Source organism: Pseudoliparis swirei, chromosome 18 (assembly GCF_029220125.1).
Source record: "Pseudoliparis swirei isolate HS2019 ecotype Mariana Trench chromosome 18, NWPU_hadal_v1, whole genome shotgun sequence".
NCBI classification, from domain to species: domain Eukaryota; kingdom Metazoa; phylum Chordata; class Actinopteri; order Perciformes; family Liparidae; genus Pseudoliparis; species Pseudoliparis swirei.
Genome location: NC_079405.1, coordinates 20,017,476 through 20,032,763, shown reverse-complemented (window position 1 = coordinate 20,032,763; position 15,288 = coordinate 20,017,476). Strand labels below are relative to the sequence as shown.

Genomic DNA, 15,288 nt, shown 5'->3' with positions numbered 1-15,288 from the left:
TGAACAAAAATGAATGGATGACCTTTTGAATAAGTGGGTATGACACCATGTTCTTTCTTCTCAAATGTGTGGAAAGCTGCCTTTATTGTTAAAATGTACACCAAAAACTTTATAATAAAGAATTGAAATTCAAGCATTAACCTTGTAATTTGGAAACACATTGAAATTCAGGGAAGTAATGTATGTTGAACATATAATTAAATTAAATAGAATATATTGGCTTAATTATCACCATCATTGTATCATTTCCCATATTGTCTTATTGACAAAATGTCCAGCCTTCTTTTAATCAGTTGCATATTTTGATAAATACTTGCAATGTACATTTTTATCCTGACAGATTACCATACCAGAACCAGAACTCCGTGTGAATTATTAAAAAAATGCCCTCACAAATGTATATATTTATTTATGAAATACAAATTCATTTGCTGAATCAATAATACAAATGAACTTAATGAACACAATCAATGACAAAGCTTGTGTTTCAGTTTTACAAATGGGAAACTATTTAGTAACCCGAAATTCAGCCGTTTCCAAGAGTCTTTGAATGTAGCATGTCGTCTGCTGCTGAGACCGAGGAGCTGAGAGGACGAGGCCCCGCCCCCTGCTCGAGAAGACTCGCAGCCTCCCTGAAACCATCAGGTTCCCCGTGGATACCTCAACGGTACAAGCCCAGCACAGCTTCTCAGGTAAATACGAGATTTCTTACTTTCCGGGACTTGAATACGTTACTCTGGTGACATGTTGAAGCTGTGTGGATACAAATAAGTTTGTTGTTGTTGAGAAACACGAATTTTGCTCACATACAGTTGTATAATAGATTAAAATGTAAAAATCCGAGATACCAAACTAGCTCGTTTCCCACAGGAAACACTCGTGCTGTACTTCATCTCGCCGAACTCCGTTTATAACTCTAAACATGACATTTCAACAGGAGGACAAAGCCAACGTGCACATGAATCGTTTGGGAGTTACTCTCCAGACTGTGGTTGAGCTGAACAGCACATTTAACTTACTATTAGTTTAGACACGCGTTACACGAGTATATGCAGTATGTTTTGGTATGCGGTTTTTAGAATGACTAAAGCACACAAACAGCGAAAGCTATTTTAAGGAAGCGAACCATACTTTAATCTAGCGTTCGCTATAACGTTATACCACCTGAGCCCTAGGTTCCCTGAATCCCTTCATGTCAACCCTCAGTGTTTGTCTAAATAACGGATCCACGGTAAAAAGATTCCTGCTGAGCATTGCCACTTTCATTTCACTGCACACCCTGTGTGTGTATGTGACAAATAAAACATCTTGAATCTTGAATCTTGAATCTTGAAGATGCTGAAAAGCTTTAAGGTGCAGGTGAATAAATGAATTCCTGTTCCTCACTTTGTAAAGAGGATGGATACAAGTTGAAGTTGTAAGTCTGTACTTTAATTAGTTTTCTGACAAAATTGTATTCATCATTTAGAATATGCAGAATTCCGGCAATATCCTGTGGTTCAAACTATTTAAAGGTTTTTGTATAATCAGAATGTAATCTAAAAAAATGAATGAATTCCATAAATTGTATCAATGTTCGGATGCACAAATATTGACACATTCCAGTATTCATTGGCCTCTCAAGGCGTAGATTATTAAACGACCCGATTTTTGTTCTGTCAAGGAAACGGCCACTAATCTGTTCCCACAGGGGATGAGCACTGGAGACGACATTATGCCGTCAATATTTGACCATGACAGCAATTAGGATGTTCCCAATGACTTATGACAGACTTATGACCCTTCCACTGACTTGTTCATTGGGTCATTATTAATAGCCTTATCTAATAAGTTACTTGTTTCACCACACATTTACGTCAAGTTCTTGTACCTAAATATAAAAAAAGTTTATTTCCTTTCAAAATAATCCATATGACTGTAAAAAAAAAAAAGCATATGTAAGTGTTTTTCTGTTTGACCACCCTTGTTCAGGACCCTGCAATATCAGGTGTTAAAGAATACGACCAATGCTGCTGTGATTATAAATTCAGTTCAGTTTGATGTGTTTTAATACTTATAAAAGGTGAAGTAACCAATCTTATTAAGTTATATATTATATGTAAGTTTATTAAACACAAATCTTACACAAGATGGGATTTGGTAGTAACGACAGGCCCCAGTGTATACTGGTTACTAGTTATTATTTATAGTTATCTTCGTCACTGCATATCTGTATTTATATTTAATTCATTTAATAGTTTATTATATTGTAATAAAGTTTATTATTGTTTATTATAGTTCATTATAGTTTGTCTAGTTTATGTAGAATAAGCAAATCATTGACTTATGGATTTCTCCTGACTGTCCCCCCATCCCTCCCACCCTCAAAAGAAAACCATGGGCGTGACATCATTTTGCAGATGCACCATTTCTGAGTAAATGGATATTCTTTGGACACAGGTGTTTTTCAAGATGACTATCTAAATTACTTACAAGAGCTTTAACTCCGGCATACATTTTGTGAGGGGCCCCGCTTCCTCTACGGGCCCCTGGTGCAACAACACTGCCTGCACTGTCTACATTTAGGCCCTGCCAAGATGCTGCAATTCACAGAATGAGATTTGTTTTAAGGTCACATTTAAGATATATTACCCCATTGATATTTGAGGGACAGAGACATGTTGGAGTGGGTCCACAGTAGTCTTCTCTGTTTGAAGCGGAGTGTGTTTAAAAAGAGACACATACTTATGTGATAATGATCCAATTGAAGTCATTCCTTAACAATATTGGATTTATAATCTTCATTTGATGGCCGGAGGTATTTTGTTTTTGGATTTTCCGTCCCTCCTATTTTCATGAACGGGATATCTAAGTAACTCCTGGAGACAACTCCCTCCAATCTGGCCCAAACGTCAACTCGTGCTCAAGGATGAACTGATTATAATTTGGTGGTTAAAGGTCACTGTGACCTTGCCAAACATATTTCTTTCCATAACTCGGCAGGCATCTTAGTTTAATCCATAAGAAATGTTAATAATTGATGTAATCTGTGTTTCAGGAGTCTACGGCAACGTCAGAGCCAAGATGGGGCGGAAGGAGATCATCTGCAGCTGGAAGAAAAGCACAAGTAATATTAAGGACGTGTTTGAATTCAAGGGGAAAGTGGGATCGTAAGTACCACTGATGATGAAGATAGGTTGGCGTGATAGTCATCTGTCTACTTAGTGCACAACAATAGTGCAACAGCTTATAAATCACATATACCTTCGTCACACCAGGACAACGAATCAGGTCTCAAACCCCATTTTCTGAGGGTAACTGGTACAGACTTCAGACAGGTGGTGGGCTTGAGCCAGCAGCTTGTGGGAATTAATGGTTGTCGGTCAGAAAATCCTGAAGATAGGAGTACGATACGTAGCAGAGTTAGCTAGCTGACAACAGGCAGGGACAGTTTACAATGACACATTTAAATGCTAAATTCACTTCATGTGAAAATAATGAACCATCACACTAAAGGCGTCTTTGTTTCAGCCAGCAGCCTGATTTCCACTATTGTTTTACCTTTAAATCATTTCGCCCAAGTTATGAGAGTTGTCGATGGACAGGCTGTGGATAGAAGGCTGTCTGTCTCCCAGTTACCATGCTCACATTGGCCCCCGGAGTGAGGGTAAATCCCTGCTATCAACGGTGGAAACCGGTGTATAATGTCTTCTGATATTGCACAGACAGGACCGGGCTAACAAAAGACACTATCCAGTTGCATCATGGGAAACACTCAGGGATAAAAGTTGGCCCAGCCTCAACTTTATGGAGGAGCAATACTCAAACGCTGGGTTGCCCTTTAAACAAAACATTACATGTTGTCATTGTTTAACACAACCAACTTTGCATCAACTTTCAACACATTAATTACAACATAACATTAACATTATGATTACAAATCATACTACATTTCCTCAAAGAATATGAATGAGTGCAAATGACTAAACAAGCATTTGGTACACATCAATATTGAAGTTCAACACTCTATTATGCGATTGGTAACAAGTGCCCTACAACTTCCCAAAACTCTATGGTTGAAACAAACTATAGTTATCTTCTGTCCTGAACATAATTTGCTTTATCTGCATCACTTTCAGAAATGTAGTGAGACCAGGCTGACTTCAAATTACTTGTCAGTACAGTAACCTGTAACAAATGGCTGTTAAGTTAAGTGTAGGTGTTGCTTCCTCAGAGCTGTCCTGTAGCCGTAAAGCTGCTTAAAGCCCTCCTCGCTCCACTGGCTGTGAGCACTGACGTCAGAGCAGCAGTGCTGGAACATCCTAGCACCACTTCGTTAAAGGATTAAGAATCTGACTGACTATATTGGTGGATGAGCATACTATAGGTGCATGAAGGGAGGAGGTGTAAGCAGGAGCAGGTGTGTGTTGGTGTCAACAGGAGACTGAAACGTGTTAACACATGTTTTACTCTGCAAAACCATCAGTGATGGACTTGCACCGCTTGGCAACATAGCAATTTTAGGTAGTGGATGAGCAGATCTTTGTGTCATTTTTAATATCTCCAGTGAATCTCTAGTGCTAACATTACATTTTTTTTAAAGGGGGAGAAAACATATGAATCAGCATGTTTACAGGAAATTAAACATCTCCACTGAAGGCTAATAAATAAAGGCTCTGATGTTCCTCTAGGTCAGGGGAATTTAATTAGGATTCAACGTGGTACAGTTAGAGAACATTTTCTCATCAAAGGTCCAGAACAATAATCTCTAACCTCTGCTAAGATTTAGTCCCATACAGTATATATCGACGTAGCCTAGCAGTTGTATTAACGTCTGTATGTAGTCAACAAGTGACTGTCAAAAGTCAAGAGTCGAGGGCGACGCTTATACACATATTTTATTGGCTGAGTAGCATCTTATGATCCATTCATCCATTTCCAATACCGCTTCATCTTCATCAGGGTCGCGGGGGCGCTGGAGCCGATCCCAGCTGACATAGGGCGAAGGCAGGGGACACCCTGGACAGGCCGCCAGTCCATCTCAGGGCACACATAGAGACATACAACGATTCACTCTCACATTCACACCTATGGGCAATTTAGAGATCAATTAACCTGACTGCATGTCTTTGGACTGTGGGAGGAAGCCGGAGAACCCGGAGAGAACCCACGCTGCCACGGGGAGAACATGCAAACTCTTGTGATATCATTTTCATCTCATGTAAATGTTTTGTTTTAGGTCCAGGCTTTTGGGACCCGCCTATTAGTGACATCTGCTCTAGGATATGAGAGTGGATAAGTTGATATAAATATGTTGATATGTGTCCAATATGCTCCATTCAGTAAGGAGGAATATCCATCTAAAAATTGTTTTTTTAAATACAGGCTCAGATTTAGCGTTCCATAAATGGCAGGTGTCAGTAGGCCATAGGAGTCTAACACAGTGCACAACTAAAATATGAACGCTGCATTCATAAGGCCTGTTTTTAAGTCTCCCTCAGGCGTTTTAGGTCAGCTGCAGTATCACCTGAACATATGCATGAGTCAGTGGCCAAAAGGAGAGATTATGTGAAGGTATAGTTGTGTCTTTATTACACAAACAAAAACAATGTTTTGAGAGCAAAGCTGTTGTTTTTTTACAGCAAAACTTTTTTTTTAAGAGCAAAGCTTTTTGATTTGCAGCCAACAATTCTAGTTTCGTAAGAAAAACTAACAAATACTTTATTCATGTATTTTTACTTAAAAAAGAGAAATCTGCTCTCAAAATATACCTTCATATGGTTCCACCCTAGCTGCCACCTGACTGTGATCTTAAACAGAATGGCTGCCATGCTAAAACCCAAGACTGACCCGCCTCCATTTGGGCTGGGAATGGATGGAGCAGACTTTATGTGGTCTCTGCATAAAAGGGATAACACTTGTTTCCTTGAAAAGAAATCTGTAAAAAACAATGTTGTAGCTTCCTTATTCAATCTAAACCACCAATATGACAGTACTGAAAGCCATTTCTGGGTTCTGAAGAAAATGTGGGGAGGAGTGGAGGTTTCAAAGGAAAGAGAATACATGCACTGTTACATTTGGAAAGTATGACACCTTTTAGCTCCTTAATAATAATAACATGCAAAAAAGCCTCGAGGTATTCTGGTGAACTGGATGAGACAACTTTCGGACTCTTTTGCTTTTTTACCTGGACTGTTTAGGGACATCATCTTCATAAAATTAACATCACTGTTGATTTGGAGCATGAATACAGTCGCGAGAAGTCAAAGCTAACATTAGGCTATAAACCAACAAGAACACATTCGCATGAGCGCAAGTTTAAGTAACACGGTTGTAAAGGCGAAAATTGTGACGATGTTTTTAGTATGAAAATAAATCGCCACGTGTTAGCGACCGCCTTTTTTAAGACTAAGAGAAACTATTCAAAACTCATGGTATTTCTTTATTTATTTGAACAAAATGTCAAATAAATTAAGCTTGTTTTAACCACATTCAGGCATCTAATAAAAAAAACATTCAGAAAACCCATTGACTTTGAGACAATTGAATCAGAAGTCATTTCTGGGTTTCAGGACTCATTCCTGAACCACTGTATTCAACCAAAGTCAGTTTGAATGTGATTAGTCACTACTACTTGGTAGTAATCTGTTTACAGAGATTAGAATAATGCTGAAGTCATGTCTGTCAGCCTCGGCCGAGGGATGGAACTCAGGATGATTATAGTGCCATTCAAAATAAAGCATAAACACTTGTGTTGAGGTTTAGCCTGGAGCAATAGCAAAGCACTTTTAAGAATGTGCGTAATATAACTTTTGTAAAATTAAGGTTAGTAAAAGGAAAACAAAAAAGACCAATCACAGAAGTGATCCATTCTTCTTGTGGGGACCCTAAAGCAAGTGAGACATCTCATGTCTGTCTGATTGTTTGGTAATTGTCCATCATCCTGGAAACATTTATGTCTCTCTTCTGAAGTAAAGGACAAACCATAGCAAAAATCAGTTCTTGAACTATTAATGCTCATGAAATAATACAAAAAACAAATACTATTGTGTCCTTTACGGTTTGATGTGTTTGAGAATTTCTCACGGACTGATTCCACTTCACTAACCCTTCCTTCAATATTTGTATCTCTGTCCCTCAGGGGGACTTTTTCAGAGGTGTTTATGGTGAGAGAGAAGACAACAGGAAAACTCTATGCCCTAAAGTGTCTGAAGAAAAAACACCTCGCTCATAGCAACCTCGAAAATGAAATCAATGTACTGAGAAGGTAAACACACACACACACACACACACACACATTCATTCATACATGACATTTCCATTGTGTTCCAGTAAACAGAGAGCAGTTCAGCAGCACTTTTCAGTTGCGTGTGAAGTCAACACTGTGTTGCTCTTTAAATGTATTGAGTTGCAAGTGTTTTACCTTTCTAACTTTGTTTATACTACCCGCTCTGAGTCAGAGGTTAACTAGGCCCCCTTTCTTCATACGTGTACATATACGTGTGAAGAACAGGGTCCAGGGCCGAGAATAGCAGCCAGAATCAGTAAAAATGCAACATTTGCTACTGAGGACAACATTAATGCCTCAACCTCTCTCTTACCATTTAAGGATACAGCATGAGAACGTGGTGGGACTGGAGGATTTCTATGAGAGTCGAACGCACTATTACCTGGTCTTGCAACTGTAAGTGGATTTATTAATATAAAACTTTTGCCAAATTATTAGTTCGGTGGAACAAAATATTGAGAGTGGAATTAAATCTGACAATAACAATATATTGTAAGTGTTCCTCTTTTATATATGAATGCCGTAACACCAAAAATACACCTACAGAATGACATCTGCTTGTTAAACCCCTTAACATAGAGTTTTCCCCTTTGGTTTCCCCTTTAGCTTTAGGACCGGAAAAAGCCTTCTTATTCCACACTGATTGACAGTTTAATACATATTCTGTATCAGATTGTTCCGCGAAAGATATTCAAACGCAAATTTCCATTTTTCTATGGCTACACCATTTCTGCTAATTGTTTTCTGCATTATCTTATCCACTAATATTCATCCTCATATAGAAACTGTGGAATCTCCAAAATATATTAAAAAGTTCTGAAGTGTTACAGGTCCACAACGAACCTTTTTGTCCAACAGAACTCTTTATAATTGTTGTTGTGTTATAAGAAGAAGGCAATATGATCCCTAATAAAATACGGATGGTTTCCTTTGTTTGTGTATGTGCAGAGTGTCAGGTGGGGAGCTGTTTGATCGCATTGTAGACAAGGGGGCCTACACTGAGAAGGACGCCAGCACAGTGATCAAACAGGTGCTGGAGGCTGTCAGCTACCTGCACCAAAACAGCATTGTGCACAGGGACCTTAAGGTAAGACTCAAGCACACACACACTTTTGGAAAATTCCCCAATTAACTAGTCTTTAGTCTGAAATGTGTCCTTGAAAGAAGCCAAAGTCAGGAACACACACAGAATAATTATTTCCCCGATGAAAGAACATATCAAGCTGAAATGACCAAAACACATCCCTATAAATAAATTAAAACGTTAGAGAGTTTTCCAAAGTACTGTATGCTTTAGTGACACTATACTTTAAGTGTATTTCCCTTCTACTGTCCACCGTCTTTCTCTCTCTCTCTCTCTCTCTCTCTCTCTCTGTCTCTGAGCAGCCCGAGAACCTGCTGTACTATAATACAGAGGAGAATGCAAAGATCATGGTCAGTGACTTTGGTCTGTCGAAGACGATAGAGCACGGTGTGATGTCCACAGCCTGCGGTACACCAGGATATGTTGGTGAGTTTTTCGAAAGGGGTAAAGACATACACTTTTTTGCAACCCTCCCTTAAAAAATTGTACATCTAACTGAAACAACTTAAAAAGATATATGACTGAAACGTAAGTTCCAATGTACTTTTAGTGGTGTATCTGTGGTGATAAGGAATCCTAAAAGAAGTTATATTATACAGCGTGCATGCTAATTGAAAAGTTGAAACGGGCAAGAGCGATCTATCATCCATCCATTTTTATCCGGGGTTCTTAGAAGGCTAGACTCTCCGTTCAGTACATGAGAGCCTTCCTCTCAGCGGCCAAAACGGCAGCATTCAGACAGGAGGTTAGATCCAGACCTGGTGCCATGCATGGAGGAGTGCCTAACTATGAAGTCGGTACCACTCCACCTCTTACCACACTGGCTCTGGTTCCTCTCCTGCCAGAGAGGTGCCACGCCCCTAAAACCAATCTACGATGCCTTTGCCTGTCTTTTTGTGGTTCTTCCGAGCTCCAGGAGGGACTATTGTGGACGAGGTGCTGTTCTGTTGTGGCTGTTTCAGTTGTACAACATAGCCCTCAGGTTCCTTCACCAGGAGCCATTGGCGATTCTTTGAGGGGCAGGAGCCGTCATAGTTTCATAGAGTTTTCATAAAACAATGTCAGTCCAGTTGCATATATTCAGACGGAATATGTAATCGTGCTACCGACGACGCCACTGTCCTGTTGAGACTCCGCCCACTGTTGAGACTCCGCCCACTGTTGAGACTCCATCCACTCCGCCTCTCTAAATCCATCTGCCTGATGGATCGTGGAGGTCTCCATCGTGGAATATGCCTACTATGAACTATTCATACACTCTGTCACATTCATTGAATGTATTTAAACTCTAAATCTGTCCTTCTGTACACATTACATCTATTGCACCTGTCCATCCTGGAGAGGGATCCTCCTCTGTTGCTCTCCTGATGGTTTCTTCCCTTTTTTTCCCCCTGAAGGGTTATTTGGGAGTTTTTCCTGATCCGATGCGAGGTTTTGGGGCAGGGATGTCTATGTGTACAGATTGTAAAGCACTCCGAGACAAATTTGTAATTTGTGAAATTGGGCTATACAAATAAACTGAATTGAATTGAATTGAATTATGTTCAAATGTTTCTAATGCTTAAATGTATTAGCAGCTAGTGAGTACACATTGTCATAATGACACATGGAAGGTTTTTGACTGTCAGTCGTATTCAAACTGTAGAACTTCTATGGGAGGAGTTGTTGCTGATTAATACTATAATCTATGACATAGAGGACCTCCATGGTACAAGTCAATTGTTTCTGTTAACATGTATCACCACTTTGTGTCGTTCTATAGCCCCTGAGGTTTTGGCCCAGAAGCCCTACAACAAAGCAGTGGACTGCTGGTCCATTGGAGTTATCACTTACATCCTGTACGTTTTTTCTACATTTCTGTCCTCTCTCAAGCACATAGAACATTACAGACTAGAGAACTGATGGGATCTATTAGTTATGGAGCTATTTTCCCCCACAAAAAGCTTACATTTGAAAGTTTACTTTCAATAATAAGCCTACATTTATGCAGTAAATACACAAACTCTATAGTAATTATTTCATCAGTTTGATACAACCAGAGTTATACAATATCCAAAATAGATCAATAATATAATGGGACTAGCTGAGTTAGCTGCTTGTCTCTGTTTTGCAGGCTTTGCGGCTACCCTCCATTCTTTGAAGATAACGAGACTCGACTGTTCTCAAAGATCATGAGAGCTGAGTATGCCTTCCATTCACCTTTCTGGGACAACATCTCTGATTCAGGTATGGAAACAACAAAAGAAAATTCACTTCTCAGTCTTCACAAACTTGCCCCTGATGCCCCTAAACCTTCTCTTTTGGAATTGCCATTCATAATAACATAACAACAGGGACTTAGTCTCTGACCTAGGCCAGACCTAAAGCAGCTTTCAGAATTCTTATCACAAAATAAAATGCAGACTATGTGAAAGGGGTCATTTGTAATGCTGAATGTACAGAGAATTATCAGCTGAATTTTCAGCTCCCCTCGGCTTTACAGAGCTTTACAGTGAGTTCCAGCTCATTGTTTAGATGCAGCAGGCAGCTGCAGTCAGCTCTAAAAAATACAAATCAGACATAGATAGAGACTAGCTAGTCAACATAGTGAATCATTTAGCAGCTTAACCGCCAGATATTTTCCGAAAAAAGAGCGCATGACTGAATGTATAAAATAGCAACTGATTTCTAATAAGTTCCCGTTCTCAAATGTGATTAAATAATTCAGGCTAATATCTGCCTGAACGAGTCCTGTTTAACCTTATCTTATGTGGGTCCTGACATTGATGAGTGTCATTCAGTTCTCCATTGTGCTCTAAAATATTTCCATTGTTTCTGTTCAATATTTCAAGAGAATGTGGTTAGACTTCAAGGAATGTTGGGTGCAATAGACCCAACGGACGTTCAGAAGACTTTTAAGTGACAATCATTGTCCTGTTATGCAAATGTCACCTTATGAGAATGTTTTAAAAAGCATGTTGGCTATTCGCTTTAGTATAAGAACTTAAACAAACTTTCAAAGACATTAAAATCAAGACAAAAATAGTTTACACTCAGATTTGAATTACTTGATTATCCTTGTCCAGAAAAAGGGGACAAGTTCACCATATCAACAATAATATAATAATAATAATAATAATAATAATAATAATAATATTGCGTTCACATCTTGTCCACTGCCCTCAAGTAAATGCAGTTTTAAATCACTTGACTTGGTTTATCTACGAATCACGAATCACACTTCATGACTTTAAGCTTCAGAGGCTCGTTGATGCCTCACAGACGCCTTCTAGATATCTAGAACACTAAATATCTGCAAAGTATTTTCAACATCGACGTAGGGTATAGTCAAGATGTGTGAGATTAATGTGAAAACGTTTGCCAGCGACAACATGAACAAACATGATCCAGCTCTGGTTGTTTTATGTGACAATGTGACAAAACCAGTGACACTAGTATGATTAACCTCAGTGTTAGCTAAATATAGATCAGAATGTGTTTAGAGCCTAATATAGACCAGCATACCTACTTACATCATACTGACCTCACCCACTGCTATCAGGGTTGGACCTGTTTGGATTACAGCAGATATAATTAACCAAGATACTAAATAAAGAACTTTAAACTGAACACAACTTTCAGATGGTCATCAGATCCACATAAGGGTCAAGGAAAGGACACTGTTTAACATTGCACAATAAAGTCTCCTTTACACGAGCCTATCCAAGCCTCAACGTCCCCTAAACACACAAGCTTGAGCCTCGTTCTGCTATTACCCCGCAGGAACGTTGAGTTGGGGGAGAGTCACAGGTTAACTCTGTTGTTGCCATCTCTTGTTGTAGCCTGGAAGTTCTTATTGATTAATTAGATGGATTCCAACGTGTATACACTGCAGGTGACCAGTTCAGAGTGCTTTAATGTATAATCAGACACTAACAGATGAGCATGCCATGTCTCAACAGCCAAAGACTTCATCAGGAATATGATGGAGAAAAACCCCACAAAACGCTTCCTCACTGAGCAGGCACTCAGACACCCATGGTGAGTCCTTTCCTTTGGGCACACACACATACACACACACACACACCAATACACACAAGTTATTTTCTGTTTATTGCAGGATTGCTGAAAACACGGCTAAAGACGTGGACATTTTTCAATCTGTCTGTGAACAGATGGAGAGAAACTTTGCTAAATCCAAATGGAAGGTAAGTGTCGGCTGTCGGCTCATGGACTACTTTATATTGCAACCTTATAAGCTGAGCAACATACAAACAAATACAGTGTATGTAGTTATATTTTAAGTACATATGAGCATTTTAAACATATTGGGCAGATTGGCAAACAGTGTCGAGATAGATTATTCTACAATTTTAAGAGTTTAGAATTTTCTTCCATAACCACCCATAGCAAATGCCCTCTTTTGCAAATTTCGACATTACATTTTAGAAAACTTGTGATATAAAAAATAACTGTCTTAATGTCAGTAATCAACTCAGAGAGTTTCATGGGGATATCTATGACTTCAATGTGTTATACCCGCTCAGCTGAAGTGTCTGTTTTCTCTAAAGAAGTTTTTTCTCAGACTACTTCAGTAGCTCTTCCATCCAGTTTTATTCCTCTCTATATTCTGAAGGTTTTCGCAGAGGGTTTTGTTCATAAATAATTCCTAACCTCATTTATACAATATTTCATAAAAGAAATTGAGAAATAGTGTTTGTTGTCTGTTGACAGTATTTTATGATTTTTGGAGGGATAAAAACGTATCTGAAACTCTCTCTGTAAAAACCTTTGACTTTTATATTTTGACAAAATGAAACAAAAATGTTGAACCGGGCTTTATCCAATGTTTACATTTCTGTTCATTTCTATTTCCATATTCAAACATACAGTACATTTTCAGAGAACTTGTAATATACAAAATTATTGTCTGAATGTAAGAAATCAAATGGGGAAGTTTCATGGTGATAGGGTTTTAACCCTTTTAACCTGGGGTGTCTCCAAACTATTTACAAACTGTACCAATTTTATTGAGGTCAAGTCAATAATTAGGGATGCAGTCACTTTTATATATGAAGCCAACCATAACACGTCCATGACAGGCTGTCCTCACTGATCCAAGACAGAGTTGTCATGCCATATGTCGGCAGCACCAGTCTAACTCTCTTCCTTTTGTGTGGCCATTTCCAACAGCAAGTCTTCAACATAGCCTCAGTAATCCACCACATGAAGAAACTGCAGTCGTCCCTCACTGAGCCGACCGCCTCACACCTCACGCCCAACATCGTAGTACAGGACTCCCAGAATGACCAGAAGGCACTGGGAACCTGCCACGATGAGGCTGATGCCCTCGACACAGACGGGAATCCGGTTCATGCAGCCAGTCGTCTATCCTGCAGTAGCCCTGAGTCGGGCAGAGGTCCATGTCCACCACTGAGAGCCCGTCACAGTGAGCCTGGCAACGCCCTCACCGTAGAAGGATCAAGAGAGGTCACTAAATTCCCTTCAGAGATCGACGCTCCTTTCAGGCCATCTAAGAGGTGAGAGCTGCTGCCCGGTTCCAGCTGCTAAAATCAGACAGCTTTACTAAAGTTATGACAAAAATGTTGATGAGACTATTTAAAAAAATAATATTTGGACATATGCCTCTATCTTTGTGAAATTACAAAATTAATATGCTCTGCAAAATGTTTTAGCAATATTTCATCTCTTACATTTCGGAGATGATTTATTGATATTAGATGCATATAAACTGCCGTTAGGATATACATTAAATACAGATTGTAGTTGCTCCCCGGGCGCTTCACTGCAGCCCACTGCTCCTGAATAAGGATGGGTCAAATGCAGAGAAGAATTTCCCCACGTCTCTTTCTTCTTCTTAGATATAGATTTAATGACCAGCCCAGTGGTTCAGAATATGTATCAAGAAATATTAAACGACGTAAATAAAGAGTTCTTTTTTTAAATTTCTCATAATTTGTATTTTCATTAAATGCAGTGGATAAAATGCCTCCAGTATGAGTTGTTATACTGTCATAGATGTTGAGTCATGTTTAGGAAAACTACTGACATCATAATATCATTGTTCAAAGGCTTTTCGAGACTGTTTATATGTTGATATATTTTGTCTCGGTGTCTGTGTAATCCTGGTTGTGTCTGATGTGCCACAGCATGGATGCTGTGTCCCAGAGGAAGGACCAGTCGCTTCAGTCTGGAGTGTGTTCTGTCATGTGATTGGCTGGCCAACCCGTGATGAATCTAATGCAGGTAAAGCATCTTCTCTTTCAGTCAGAATTTAGATGTTGGCTATACAAATTGCTGATAACACATTTTTAATAATCTCTCTCTTTTTAGTTTCTTTTTCGTCTCTTGAGTTGACGACACTCAGTGGCATCCCTCTGGATATGAAGCCGTTGACACGTCTGCTGCTCAGCTCTTTCATGTCAGCTGTGGTTCTCTGCTGTGGTTCCATCGGCAGACACACACAGTATACCTGCACTATAAAAACACTTTAACTGGGAATGACTGCATATCTATATTTAACACCACAATAAAAAGGAATTAATTGATTATAATTCAGACAAACTGTGTCACGGTGACATTCATTCTCATCTATATTGTCCACAGTTTTTTATTGTTTCCATCGTATTTGATTGACATGGTTGTACCTTGAACTCCGATGGCTTCTATTTTTTTAATAAAACTGATTAGCTGAGAATTTATTTTCACCATTGCAAACTATAACTAAATCAGAGAATGTACCTTTAACTTTAGTGTGTTGACTGTTCAACCTGACTGAAGAATTTTGGACTTGTCTTATTATATGCCCATTTATGATGGATTCATTGATGGATTATATATCCAATTTCCACTTTACACCAATATGAAGGATGTTTGTTTTTATTCCTGAAATTAAACTTCATACTGGAGTCATTGATTCCCAGTGTTTTCTGTACAT

General features: G+C 39.0%; 1 protein-coding gene across 1 annotated transcript; it reads left to right on the top strand.

Annotated features, from left to right (window-relative positions):
• The first annotated feature begins 659 nt into the window (after positions 1-659).
• Positions 660-15,259, top strand: camk1ga (calcium/calmodulin-dependent protein kinase IGa). Its single transcript, XM_056437056.1, has 13 exons — positions 660-692; positions 3,038-3,149; positions 7,121-7,246; positions 7,589-7,663; positions 8,216-8,354; positions 8,654-8,777; positions 10,114-10,189; positions 10,465-10,577; positions 12,293-12,371; positions 12,451-12,538; positions 13,524-13,870; positions 14,501-14,597; positions 14,685-15,259. The coding sequence occupies exons 2-12, from the start codon at positions 3,064-3,066 to the stop codon at positions 14,562-14,564; spliced, it is 1,317 nt and encodes a 438-aa protein (XP_056293031.1). The 5' UTR covers positions 660-692; positions 3,038-3,063; the 3' UTR covers positions 14,565-14,597; positions 14,685-15,259.
• The last annotated feature ends 29 nt before the right edge of the window (positions 15,260-15,288 follow it).